The 14,320-nt window shown below is 37.3% G+C and overlaps 2 protein-coding genes across 3 annotated transcripts in view; one reads left to right on the top strand and one right to left on the bottom strand.

Annotated features, from left to right (window-relative positions):
* The window catches only part of pld1a (phospholipase D1a), a 30,401-nt gene extending 22,810 nt beyond the window's left edge, over positions 1-7,591 (bottom strand). The window contains exon 1 of one of the 2 annotated variants that reach the window (XM_026206687.1): positions 7,533-7,591. The gene's annotated coding sequence lies outside the window, so the exon portion shown is untranslated. Of the gene's footprint in view, positions 1-3,119; positions 3,308-7,532 lie in introns of those variants that run through there. The other variant, XM_026206686.1, reaches the window with a different exon arrangement.
* A 2,892-nt stretch (positions 7,592-10,483) lies between these two features.
* On the top strand, positions 10,484-13,735 carry ghsra (growth hormone secretagogue receptor a). Its single transcript, XM_026206685.1, has 2 exons — positions 10,484-11,685; positions 12,658-13,735. The coding sequence occupies exons 1-2, from the start codon at positions 10,908-10,910 to the stop codon at positions 12,960-12,962; spliced, it is 1,083 nt and encodes a 360-aa protein (XP_026062470.1). The 5' UTR covers positions 10,484-10,907; the 3' UTR covers positions 12,963-13,735.
* The last annotated feature ends 585 nt before the right edge of the window (positions 13,736-14,320 follow it).

Genomic DNA, 14,320 nt, shown 5'->3' with positions numbered 1-14,320 from the left:
CCATCTTACGTAAGACAAGTCTAACGGTGAGGTGTGGCTCTTTGGCAACACATAATCTGAACTCGATATGACATCACCTTTTCCAGCCCAGCTACCTTTGGAAGCTTCTGCTTAACTCCAAAAAAACATACTTAGTCCTTCAATCCTCAGTGGTAGGAGAATGAACGTCATTAAATCTTTCACAAACAAATAGGCTGGTATGTTTCAAAACATCTCACAATTTTTATATGGCAGATACTTTTCATTTTTCCCTCCTCTAGAGATTTTGTTTTTCTCAAACTCAACATGAAATTGGAATTCTGTTTTCCTTGCAATCTATTGTTTTCAGTGAGTGAGTAAACAAGATGATTTAAAACTCATTTTGAAGCAAAACTTACAGACTACAAGCTCCAGGTTTGACAGTCTTGTGAGCAAATGTTCTGTATGTGTTTTATGACCTTATTTCAGTGACTTCAAAAATTTTCTACAAAATAAATTACGCATAAACATTTTTTTTTTCTCAAAACCACAATCATGTACATACATGCTTTTTGCATATTATTGTAGCCCAGTTTGTACTGAATACAGTGTTTTCAGACTTTAGCCATGTATAGGTTTATAAGCAACTGAAAAAGCACAAAAGTTAAAATCACAAGGTTTTTTACCCATTTGCAAGCAATATTTTTTTTTATCATTTAAATGGCACATATTGTCTTCGACCCATCAGCATTATTGTAAAATACTATTTTTCTGTCTAACTAATCTTTCTCCATTCTGGCATTGAACTCCAAATTTCTATTCTAAATCTAATCAATTCAATTGCAGCCCAATATCAACGTTTATGACAGTGGTATCGCATGCATGTCTCCCACCTGTGCACTGACCTTTAGAGCCAGCTTTAAAGAGGTGCACAGGTCAAAGAGAGGCAGTCAATCAGGCATGTCAACTATCACACCATTGGCACAATATTGCATTTTAATGATTCTTTAGATATCACCTTGCCCAACCACTACAGTCTCAGAATGGACCATTCCTGAGTTACTGATACAGTATACTGTACATGTGACTTTAAAGACAAAGCTATGTTCTGTGTGCTGTACTGCACACACACACACATAAAAAGACCAGGCTAATTTCTCATATACTGGAAGTGAATCTATTTTGGAAACACATAAACATTTCAAAGCAGCCAAACATACAATCATGTCAAGCTCTCATTAAAAACTATGGGAACTAACATTTACTTCTCCACAGGGAATATTTTGCCTTCTGGCTTCTTTAGTTTCATTTGACTGGATGAGAACAAAACTTGAACTAAATTAAACTGGATAATCTTGAAACAACAACACTGGTATTCATCACAACATTGAACTGACTCGAGCTGAATAACGTAGAACTGCTTATAGCTGATTGATTATCTTCACACTGCTATTGATCTGAACTAAACAAACACTGAGCGGACATTAGCTACAGTAAATAATGACATTATTGTGTTTTACAGCTGCTTTACAGCAGTCTCCATAGCTTTAGTTTCCATAATTACTGCTGTATCTCTGTGAAGGTATAAAGCACCATATAAAGGCAACGACTTCAGTTTGTCCATCAGTATGCAACAATATGCAATATGTTTGCCCAGCAGCAGTCACAGAGATGTGTTTGAACCGAAGCACAATAAAACAAGACAAAAGTCAAGACAAAACAGGAAAAAACATGAACTTTTAGACTTATTGGTTCTCTGCGCCTCGTAATAAACAAATCTTGATGTAAATGATCCAAAGTAGGACAGGCTGTGCAGTGAACTGTAAAATAACTGCAGAACAGCAAGACCTTTAAGAGCTCTGTCTGTTAGACAAGCCAAGATAATATAAATGAATAAACACTTTCAAACTATGACCTCTCTTATTGTCATTTTCAGAATCTTTGTCTTGACTGCCAGGATTTTTTTTAAACAAACAAACAAACAAAACGATTTGAGAAGTAGTATTGTGTATATACAATAAGATTAGAACAGTGTACTAATTTCCTTCCTTCTGAACAAACCTGTTCAACATCAGTTCTACCTTACGTACTAAACTACAGAAATACACGGAAAATGAGAGGGAATGAAAAGTTACACTTTGCTGAATGCTGTGGATGGGATATAAACCATTACCTCCTGCCAACATGTTCCTGCCCATTGTAATTCATCATGGAAACAAGACTCAGTGCCATATATAAGGCAACCATGTACCTTAGAGATTTATGAGAAACTATGGTATAGACACTTGAATCACTTGTGTGTCCTAGGGGAAACATCCAACTTAAGAACTGCTCTGTCATTGTAAAACATAAAGCCGTGTGGATGAAACTACTGCAAACACACTCTAAACATCATCGTAGGTTCAAGTTAATATCATAAACAGATGACTTAGAAAGGCAGCCAGAAACAAAAAGTAATAAATTCATCTTTAATATTAAGATTGTTTTTTCGTTGTTGTTCTCTGGGAAAGACAGTCTCCATGGAAGTTTCGAAAAGCCTTTTGCAACCTGTTGTGAAGTTTAGCAGGACCGTTACTCCTGTTGAAAAAGCATGATTTTAATTAAGACTTTCAGAGCAAATGCACTTTGCACCTGAAGGCAATTTATTACAGGAACACACTGTTGCTGTCATGTGCCTTTTACACTTCCGTCTGTCTGTGAGGCGTGTTAGTGAAAGCATGAAGTTCCCAGCAGTTCCCAGGTCAGAAGACCCTGATTAATGAATGACACTATTAGAGTGTAAGAGATAAGCAAACAACACAGGGGGCCATTTAAAACACAAGCTAGTGTGCTGTTGTACTGCACAGTTGTAGTGTACTGTACTCCAGCCCTTGTTTACAGCTGAAAATACAAGAGAAGGATGTTGGAGGAGTCTGAGCAAAACCAAGTTGACTTTCCTCTCTTGTGCACTGGTCACACGTTCCACCACGGATACAAAAGCCTCTCACACTGGGGTGAGACAGGAGTCAAGACATATCGGCACCAGAAAGACTTTCACATTACACAGTTACAAACTGACACACACATCCATATCATCCAAGTGTTCACTCTCTAACTCTGCAAGCTGAGATACAAGTTTGGAACTGAGCAAGAGACAACAAACAGCACAAAGTTTTACTGACCTGCCTTGGTAGACGTGATTCCCACATGATCAATCAGCTGTTTGACTCCCACAACAATGAAAGACTAACTCATAGTTTTGCAGCGTTAAAAGAGTCCCTCTCCCTTTCTGACTCCAAACAGACTAAACAAGAGGACAGTGGAGAGATCAGTCACAGGCCAATGTGTTTGAAGGGGCGGGGCCTTCTCTCGGTTCTGAAGTGTCAGTCACAGTCGCTCAGCCAATCAAGTGCAGCAAGTCACAACATGCTCCTCCTCTCCTCAGCTGTTATATGCATTTAGAGTGAAAGAGATCTACCCATGTGATAGAAGCAGCACAAGTTTAGATGTTTACATTGGGTCGGGTCAGTTGTTTTTCCCAGATATCAGTGAGATTAAACAAAGACCAAATAGAGACTTTTGTTTAAATATCTTACTTCAATTTTTCTTTTAAGAATAAACAGAAATCTCATATATGTCTCTTCTAGAGTTCTAGAGGAGAACTCAACAATATCTGCACTGTGCGCAAGCTTGCCAAAACACAAAATAAACATTTGAGCAGTCTGGAAAATGGACAAATGCTATATATATATATATATATATATATATATATATATATATATATATATATTGTATATATATATATATATAAACACATGCACACACACACACACACACACTTCCATTCAACAGTTTGGGGTCTGTACCATTTGAAAAAAAAATCTATAAAATGACCATTTAAAATAACTGTTACTGTATGTACAGTATTATAAAACTGATAGTTACGGTCCTGGATTCTGATTGGTTGAGCCGCATTCGAAGCTGTTGTAAATCACGCTACAAACATACACCTTTGTTTACTTCTGTGTGTTGCACGGCAACCACAAATGACAGCTAAGGGATTAGCTTTGAGTCATGCCTAAAAGTGCCCCTTAGCTGTTATAAATTCACGGTAAACCACGTTTCTTGGGCCTTATTGTTTTATTTTAATATATTGTTAAATTTAATTTATTTCTGTGAAGGCAAAGCTGAATTCTTAGCATCATTACTCCAGTATTAAGTGTCACATGATCCTTCATAACTCATTCTAATATGCTGATCTGTTGTTCAAGAAATACTATTCTTATTATTATTATCAAGGAATGTTGTGCTGCTTAAAGTTTTAGTCCACCCAAAAATGAAAATTTGCACAAAAATTACTCACCCTCAAGTCATTTAGGGTGTATATGACTTTCTTCTTTCAGCCGAGTTATTTAAAAAAATGTCTTTGATCTTCCAAGCTTTTTAATGGCACTCAGCAGGTGTTGCAATGCTTCAGTCCAAAAGAAGTTAAATAAAAAGCGCCCATCCCAAAAAAAGGTGTCTCACACAGCTGAACAAAGGCCTCCTGTAGCAAATCGATGCTTTTTTGTAAGAAAAATATCCATATTAAAAGCTAAATAAACACTTTAATCTAGTTTGCACTCACATGGAAGCCGTTCCAGGCTGATGACGTATGAGGTCAGTGAGTAAAAAACGGAGTAAAGGAAGCAAAGATTCCTACTTTAGCAGAGGAAAACTAGTCTCCTCTTGGCTTATATCAAAATCCTTCGACATCTTTATTCTTACAAATTCTTACCTTTATTACCTTTACAGGTAATATACCTTTACAAATTATTACCTTTTGAATATCGGTAGTTTTCTTACAAAAACACATTTATTCGCTACAGGAGGTCTTTGTTCACCCCCCCCGGAGATGTGTAAGGGGCTGTTCACATATCATGCCTAAACAAGCATGGAAAACGCTAGGCGTCTGCCTTTGCTAAGCAACCATGACGGGCTCTCTCCATGAAGACGCGGAAATTTCAGCAATGGATAAATGGATTTGCAGCTCTAAAAATCGCTTGCAGTAGCTCTGCTACTAAATTTATTTAAAAATTGCAATCCATATACAACTATGATCCGCTGTTCCTTCATCTTGGCTGAGCTTTCAACATTGTTACGGGAAAGGATGAAGCTGATTGGTTAGTTCTTGTCACATGACCCGCGGTGCGCTTGCTGCTCTCTGAAAAGTTGAAATGTTTTTAACTCGATGCGGTGCGGACGCGCCTGGAAAAAACGGGCACGTCGCACCGTGTGCACGTCGCTTCCATTATGAGTGTGCAGTATTTTCCTACATTGAAAATAACGAACTTGGGCGCGCAAAAGATGCGATATGTGAACGGCCCCTAAGACATTTTATATTAAGGATGGGTGCTTTTAATTAAACTTCTTTTGGACTGATGCATGCGACACCAGTGCCATTTAACAGCTTGAAAGATCATAGATAATTTTTTTATATAACTCTGACTGGATTCGTCTGAAAGAAGAAATTCATAAACACCTGGGACGACTGGAGGGTGAGTGATTCATGGGCTAATATTCATTTTTGGGTGAATTAACCCTTTATATATATAAAACATTTAAATAGTATATTTATTATATTATTATATACAACAAGAATGTAGTTTATTATTTTAGTAATGGCATTATATTAGACAAGCAGTATCTTTACAGTAACAGCTGTGTAAAGTACTGTTTATAATGTCTCATGCTAGAGCTCTGACATTGCTGCAGCTGCAGGTTGCAAAAATGACAAGCAACATCTACAAGATTCAGAGGTGGAAATGTCAAACCAACTTATCTCCAGACTGCTCAGCAGTCAGGGCCACATTTTACCCTTGGAGCAGTTTGTTCTGCTCTTCAAACAAACTGCAAGCATTTTCCTGAAGCCCTTCCTCTCCAACAATCCATCTATTTTCCATGGTGAGGAGAGTTCCACTCCACTGTGTCTAAACGGATTAATCACTGAAGAACAAGAGCAAGATGCCTAAAGGACGTCCCAGCATATCTGAGGCTTTGTGGCCAACAACAAAGACAGAGGAGAAGATAGACTTCTGAGCACCATAAATCATTTATATTTTCAATTTTCCGCCTTGTCTGATGCGGGACTTCTGGTCTATGGAGTCTGTAATAATTACCACGGCAGGGTGTGCCAGAGTGGCCATACCTTTGCTCAAATGGCAGCCATTGCCATTTATCACTGCCGTGAGCAAACATCTCTGTCTCTCTCACACAACACAAAACAATATCTGCTCAACCGCAGAGCCTCAAGTACATGAGGAAAAGTGAGGTAAGAAATAAACGGAGAGACAGTGAAATGTAAAAAGAACAGAGATTAACAGAAATGTGGCAGGGTTTAATGGCTTTCAATGGCAGCTAGTTTCATTACTGTCACATCGACCCATAGTAACCACACAAAATGATAACTTAAATGTATTGTTCACCCAGAAATGGTTCTGTCACCATTAACTCACCTTCAAGGTGTTCCAAAGCTGTAGGAGTTTATTTCTTCTGTTGAGCACAAAATATATATATATATTTTTTATTCTGCTGTAACCGAACAGATGGCAGTAGCCACTGACTTTCATATGAGAAAAACATTCTATGGAAGTCATTGGCTAACATCAACAGTTTGGCTACTAACCGTGTTCAGAATTTACTGCATTCTTGAGAATATCATCTTTTGTACTTAACAGATGAAATAAAGACTCAGGTTTGGAGAGAGTGGAGGTTGAGTAAATGACAGGTTTCTGGGAGGTGAACTAGCCCCCTGGGTTTTCATTACTAGAAGAATACATTTGTGATGATGTTTTGATATGTACATTACTGTTTTTCAAATAGAACATTTTGGACAATAGTGGACTGAGAATCTTAAACATTATAGTTTTTTTAAAGCTACAACCTATCGTTTTGATGCTATAATATACATTAGATTACATGCAACTGCATTATAATGCATCGTATTTTTACTGAGCCTTGAAGAGTCAGAACAGTATTACATAGAGCGCTCTTGCCCTCTAGTGGACAGTATTAGAAAAACGATTTCTCTACCCATTTCAAACCTCATTTTATGCTAACCACGTTGATGTGTGTGTGGATACAAGCGAGCGATTATCTAAAAGACAGGATGTTTGCTATCTCAGTCATTTATGCACCTCAAATCCCTTCTAAAGGGCAACAGATAAAACTACCAAATATAGCTACAATTTGGATCTACACTTCCTCTCAAGCCTCTCATTGCCCCGTGCTATAAAGATTGTATGATTGTGATATTACTGCAAATAGCACAGCTGTTGGTATGTAGCTACTGAGATTGGGGAAGGAAACAAATATAATGGAGACTTTGACCAGAGGCCACAGAAACAACACCAACTCTGGTTTGAATCACGTTAAAACACTCAGTTAAACATGACATACTGTACACAAATACACAAACTGTAACTGTAACAGTTAAACATGACATACTGTACACAAATACACAAACTGTAACACTGAATACCTTGCATCTTTCATTAGAAAGTAGAGAGGGTAGTGAGTTACTCAGATGCTAAAAGAAAGAAAGAAAAAGAAATTACCTCTGTTATCCAGCCAATAGTTAAATGTGTGACTGCAGGCTCAGGTTAGTTCTTCTACTACACACTGATGCTGGCAGTTTACTGAAGGCTCAATATCAGCTCAATGGCAGCTCTGTCCTTTCCAGTCATAAAACTGGTTAATGATCTCTGCCTTAATTCCCTTCCCCACAATATTCAGTCAACATCAAAATCTCATTTGCATGAGATGCATTTCTGCTTTGAATTTGTCAGTTTACATGTGTTTATTTAGCAGGAAGAGGAAAAAAAGAATTAATATTTGGCCAGTGATAGAAATATTATTAAAGACGGTAGTGTATGCAAGTTTAGTCTGAAAAAGTTTAATAGTAAATAAGATGCAATTAGACAATAATTTAATGAAATAATAAGAAGAAGAAATATTTATTTGCAACAACTGATGGAGTGTTCAATGGTCGTTCGCATTCGGATCGTTGTCAAGGTAACATTTGGTCAGTCACCCCCTTCGCCAAGGGAGTTCCAAACGCTTATAAGAGACAGTAATGCCCTGCACCCTTCGAAGAACACACTTCAGGGGCTCTGGCCTTCAAAGGGAGTAGGGCATAGGGATGCTCACTTCCGTTTGGAATTATACAAGAGGCTGCAGTCTCAGGACCACTTTTCTAGGATAACACACGTGTCCCTAGTTTTTTGTAACAGTGCCACCCACCAAGTAGGATGATATAGCAGAGGCTGCAGTTTCAGGACCACATTTCTAGGACCCTGGTGGTCTGGTTTGTAATAATGTTTGTACATGTTATCAAAGATATTGAATCTCAGAAAACAAATAATAATAATCCAGTTGTGATTTTTGATTCAAAATGCATCAGAGGTTAATTAAAAAGTGTGTAATAATGTGCTTTGAGTCATGATTTTAAATTTAAACATAAATTAATTTACACTTAAAAATGTATTTCAATCTTTAAACAACGGAAAAAGTGTATTACCTTAAAAGTCTAAGTTTCTGTATATTGGTCAACCCCCTTAGGTTTAAGTAATTAGCTCATTATCAGGTAAAATAAAGATGGAATCAAATCAAATCAAATATAACAGCACAAAAAAGACCCGCTTTTCCATCAGTCGCTGCATGGACAGAATAGCTGTAGGCTGCTCCTGGGAAATATAAAAAGAGTGATAAAGAGAGAGATCACTTAATATTGGCCATGCAGAAGATGACAGAACTCATGCTAACCAAGGACTGTATGTGGTGTAGACCTGCAGATTAACTATTAAAACTGCCAAACATCTCATTCATCACTGCAAAACAATGCCAAAACGACAGGCTAATAACTAATATTTGTTACACAGTTTAATCATGAAAGATGATTCATACTTAACTAATGGTAAAACAATTAGTTTTAAACAAGTTTTCACACTAGCTACAGGTAAATCTGACACATCTCACATCATCAGCATGCTTTTAGCATCTTTTTTTAAGTTTAATTAATGTGCTGGCTAGGTTTACTTATAACAGTCATTACGTCAACAGGGTTTAATTAAATCATGGCCACGAATTGAAAACGTCATAATAATTAATAAAACTAACGGATTCTTAATTCGTGGGAATTCATTATTATTTCACAGCTCTCACTTTGGCTATGTAAAATTTGCATTGTTTTAACGTTATAAAATAAAACTTAATTTAAAATCGGTACTCACACTTTTATCAAATTCGGTAAGTGGCGTTGTTACAAAAAACTAGAGTCTAGGAACCAGTTTTGCCAACTTAGCAATTTTTTTGCTAGATTTAGCAACTTTTCAGACCTAGCAACTTATTTTTTCAAAGAGCACCTAGCAACAAATTTAGCTATTTTTAAAACGTTTTTTGCCAACTTTTGTAAAGTGACTCAAATGATAAAAAGGCACATATTTTCATCTAAATTACATGAGAAGAGGAAACCTTTGAACAGCTAGCCAGCCAAGCAGCACATCAACCTGGAGAGAGTTGGGGAAGATGCAAACACTACAAACATCAAATGTGCATTAAGTTGCTAGTTCCAGTTGGTCAATAATAAATGCACATTTATGATACAGCATGTTACTAGTCATTTTCTGCCAGGATGTTATCCATTAAGTTGTAACACTGTAACTTTAAAACACAAAATGCAGTATGGAATTTAAAACACAGGTAAAACACCTAAAAAAAGAAATATGGATTGTTCCTTCATATTAGCATTACATTATGTCCTATTTTATTAGCACACTAATTAACTAGTACACTGCTTAAAATTTATAATTGTTCAGAATGTGCAGTTTTACTAGTTGATAAAGAAATGCATACAATGTGTAACTCTTCAATAATTCAAAGTTGTAAAAAAAAAATCTATTCTATATTATAGATCAGTGGTTGCACTGCATTCTATCCTTACACCCCACGATGGCACTGTTGAACAAGTATCCATCCTCATTATATACGCTACTTTTGTCATTTAAATAACGTGAATGTATACTTCCCAAGCTCTTAGGAAACTCTCTACCAATATTCCGCATCCACTTTTCCTCGGTGATGAGTGAATGACATCATTAATGAAAGAGTCCCTCAGTGTTGCGCATCACGCGCGTCTCTCATCCTCCGCGAGCTGACTCCCACCTTCTACACTAATCTTTCTTCCTACACCAAAGATGCCTTAAATAGCTTCAAGACTAACGATTTTCTGTCCCAACCTGGACAGATAACTTGGCAACAAACGCTGGATTGTCATCCCTTAACTCCTCTTGAGTTTTCCTATCAGTTGGAGCCATTTTTAGATGTGAAACGGATGGTAAGGATGTGTCACGAAGACATTTATTTGACAGCTACAAACAGAGTAGCCGACAGTAAGCTGCAAAATACTGAACGACCTTCAGAGGAGTCGACTTTTTAAAGGAATATCAGTCTGTCAGGGCGCATTCTCTGAAAGTTAACCGTCAAGTATCATAAACTCGTTTAAAACAAAGGCATTTGTGAGAGTGTATTTGGTATGTAGCCTTTTATATTAACTAATGGCAGTTCTGTCGTTTTCTCTCGCTCAATACAGAGAGAGTGGCGTACTGTTGCTATGGTTACTTTTACAGGCGGCATGCAATTTCAGTTAGCGAACTTTTATTTCGCGCGCTAATGTGTGGTTTCAGAAACGTTAGAGTTTTTTGGAACACATAGTATACGTGTAAAATACTTTGAATATTTATTATACTGATTATTTTGAAGACTTTTAGGGGGCTTCAACCCGTAATTAGGAAGCTCAGAGCTTCTAAAGCTACCATTGCTCGCATTCTGCGGTACAGGTTGTATAAGTTGAGCGCGATGGGGAGTCGGAGGGGAGACTGTCCTCCCCGAGCTCTCTCTCACAGGACAATCTAGACGCTCCATGATCTCTCAGCATGCCTACCTGGACGAACCGGTCCAACTGTTCCTTCAACTGCAGTTGGGATGAGAACGCGACATACTGGGGATTCGAGCACCCGGTCAACATCTTCCCCGTCCCAGTGCTAACCGGGGTCACCGTCACCTGCGCGCTCTTCTTCTTTGTTGGTGTAACGGGGAATCTCATGACCATTTTGGTGGTGACCAAATACAAGGACATGCGAACCACCACCAATTTGTACCTGTCCAGCATGGCCTTTTCGGATTTACTCATTTTTCTCTGCATGCCTCTGGACTTGTACAGAATCTGGAGGTACCGACCTTGGAATTTCGGCAACGTACTTTGTAAACTCTTTCAGTTTGTGAGCGAGTGTTGCACGTACTCGACCATTCTGAACATCACTGCTCTCAGTGTGGAGAGATACTTTGCTATTTGTTTTCCTCTTAGGGCAAAGGTAGTCGTGACCAAGGGTCGCGTGCGCGGGGTCATTTTGGTCCTCTGGATAGTATCCTTCTTTAGTGCAGGACCTGTTTTTGTGCTCGTCGGGGTTGAGCACGAAAACGGGACAAACTCGTGGGATACAAACGAATGCAAAGCCACGGAATATGCCATTAGGTCTGGGCTCTTAACCATTATGGTTTGGGTCTCCAGCATCTTTTTCTTCTTGCCTGTGTTCTGTTTAACTGTATTGTATAGTCTCATCGGGCGAAAGCTCTGGAAGAGAAAGAGGGAGACGATTGGGGAAAATGCTTCGAGTCGTGATAAAAACAATAGACAGACAGTGAAAATGCTGGGTAAGTCTCCGGTTTCACGAGTGTTGGGTAACAGCGATGAAGTTGTTTATCAATTGCGCACTTTACGCACAAGCGCACCCATTACGCACGGCATGCGCTTGGAACAAAACAACAGCACAGTCCTGCATACACTAAAACTGTTTTTTTAGGGAACCTAAAAATTTACTTTATGCTGTAACACCTAAATTAAACGGTTTATTAAAGTAAAAAGGCTCTTTGTACACCTTTCCATGAAAAGGTGATTTTAATTTTAATTTTAAATCGCATCTCTTTAATAGGCAATTGAAATATGCCGTGCCATATCAAGCTATACACACACACACACACACACACACATACACACACACACACACACACACACACACATATATATATATATATATATATATATATATATATATATATATATATAATAAATTACTGTACAATATATTCTAATAAATATATATATAAAAACAGAATTAGAAAGAATGCTCATATTTCTGGGAAAAAAGTATGCAGTTTTCATTAAGTAGTTATTTTATCATATGAAATCAAGGTAACAGGGTTGAATAATTAAAATCATCCTTTAAGAACAAACTGAGATAAAGGGAAAAAACAGGAGACACTTGTCCTTTTGTGTCTGTACTGTGATATGATTTATTTGTTTCTTAAAAATAATATCATTTTAATAAAGGAGGTTTGAAACAGGTTGACAAAACGTTTCAATAAACTGTGACAACTAGAATCTACACAAATACATATTTTATTATTAAGAAATGATTAAAAATAAATAGAAACATTTTTGTATGTTAAGAAAAATGCTTATAATTTTGAGGTTTAAGTCGATGTTTACACATTAACGAGCCTCTTTTGATGATTTAGAAGTATTTGTGCATGACTAATATTTTATTTTCTTACTATTTACTTTCTGCAACAAGGTGAGGGAACCTTTCACCTTTCAGTAAATTTTACTCTCTCTCTCTCTAACAGCTGTGGTGGTGTTTGCCTTCGTACTCTGCTGGCTTCCCTTTCACGTTGGACGTTACCTGATCTCCAAATCCACAGAGATGGGCTCTCCTGTCATGTCCGTTATCAGCCATTACTGTAATCTCATCTCCTTTGTACTCTTTTACCTGAGTGCCGCAATCAACCCTATTCTGTACAACATCATGTCCAAGAAGTACAGGATGGCAGCTTGCAAACTTTTCGGACTGCATCATACCCCACGAAGAAGCACATCAGTGGTCAAAGGAGAGAGTTCCCCGTGCTGGACGGAATCCACTGCCAGCCTGTGACTTTGAAAGACTGACTTTTCCATTAACAGCCATTTCAGACCTCATCTACTGCTGCCACCACCATTTTGTAAGGTAATAGTTCTTCAAAAATCCACATGGATCTCTCATAAGAGAGCAGTTTAGAAAGATTCATTCATTTCATTAACAGCCATTCATCCATTCCAAGCTCAACATTTCATTAGATGCCTTGATGTTTTATAAACATATGCTTGTAAATAGAGACAAGCGAGAGGAAAAAGATAACTTCAGTTGCCTTAAATCTAAATGAAATCTGGAAGACAAAACTAGCACTGTAGATAAAGCAACCTTATGCGCCCTACTACAGGGACCCAAAGGTGATGCCGTTCATTTGCAATGTGCCTGAACGCACGTCATGCTATTTTAGCAAGTGTTGTCACTTTCTTTACGTGTGTGTTCATAAGGCTTGGCTCCAGTCCTGAAGCAATACACTTAATTCAAAAGTTTCTAAGGAATGTTAACTAAAAACAGAGAAACATAAAAATCAGAATCGCATTGGTGCATTGAAGTACTCAGACATCATAAAAGCTTGCTTTTTTGTTCTCAGTGTTTCATGTGCTAAATGTATAAACTGTTGGTACGGAATTGTCCAGTTATACAGAAGAGGTTCATTTAAAACCACTGCAATAAATGTTGTGACAGTATATTTGTATGTTACACCCAGTAGTATCTGTTGTGGAAACTGCATGTCCTGTGTTCTAAATTATGTAAAGTAAAGAAACTTACATATTTGTATATTGTAAAATATGTAAATATACTCATATTCCATTGAATGTCTGTTGTGTTGGAGGTTTTCTCTTGTACAGTAATTTTTTTTGTCAATACACTAAGAACTTGCTAGGAAATTTTACAATTAATTACAACGAACATCAATTAACAGTGAATAAAAAATCATATTTTAAAGTAGAAAGACTAAAATGATATTTTCTTGAGAGAACTAATTTATGTTCCACATGGGCACATAACCAACCTATGGGAGCCAGAATTCTTGCTGGTTGGTAGGGATCAAATACTTATTTCACTCACTGAAATTCAAAATTAATTTCTAACTTTATTTATATAATGTTTTATTCCGGATTTTTTGATTGGTATTCTGTCTCTATACGTTAAAACAAACCTACCATAAAAAATTACAGACCCTTCATTTCTTTGTAAGTGGGCAAACATACAAAACCAGCAGGGAATCAAATAAATATCTAACCCCACTGTATATATACATAAACACACACCCACACACCCACACACACACACTATTTATCCATTTAAATTTTCTATGGTTGCCCAGAAAGACTTAAATCTGTCCATACCAATAGACAGACAGAAATACAGACAGATAGACA

This window comes from Carassius auratus, chromosome 27 (genome assembly GCF_003368295.1).
Source record: "Carassius auratus strain Wakin chromosome 27, ASM336829v1, whole genome shotgun sequence".
Lineage (NCBI taxonomy): Eukaryota > Metazoa > Chordata > Actinopteri > Cypriniformes > Cyprinidae > Carassius > Carassius auratus.
Note: the sequence above shows the minus strand (reverse complement) of the source record. Positions and strands in the feature narration are given on the sequence as shown.

Excerpts from the sequence above, each read along its gene's own strand:
- ghsra (XM_026206685.1), top strand. The coding sequence starts at position 10,908 with ATGCCTACCTGGACGAACCGGTCCAACTGTTCCTTCAACTGCAGTTGG. Across the intron at positions 11,686-12,657 it reads ACAGACAGTGAAAATGCTGG|CTGTGGTGGTGTTTGCCTTC; the intron begins GTAAGTCTCCGG and ends TCTCTCTAACAG.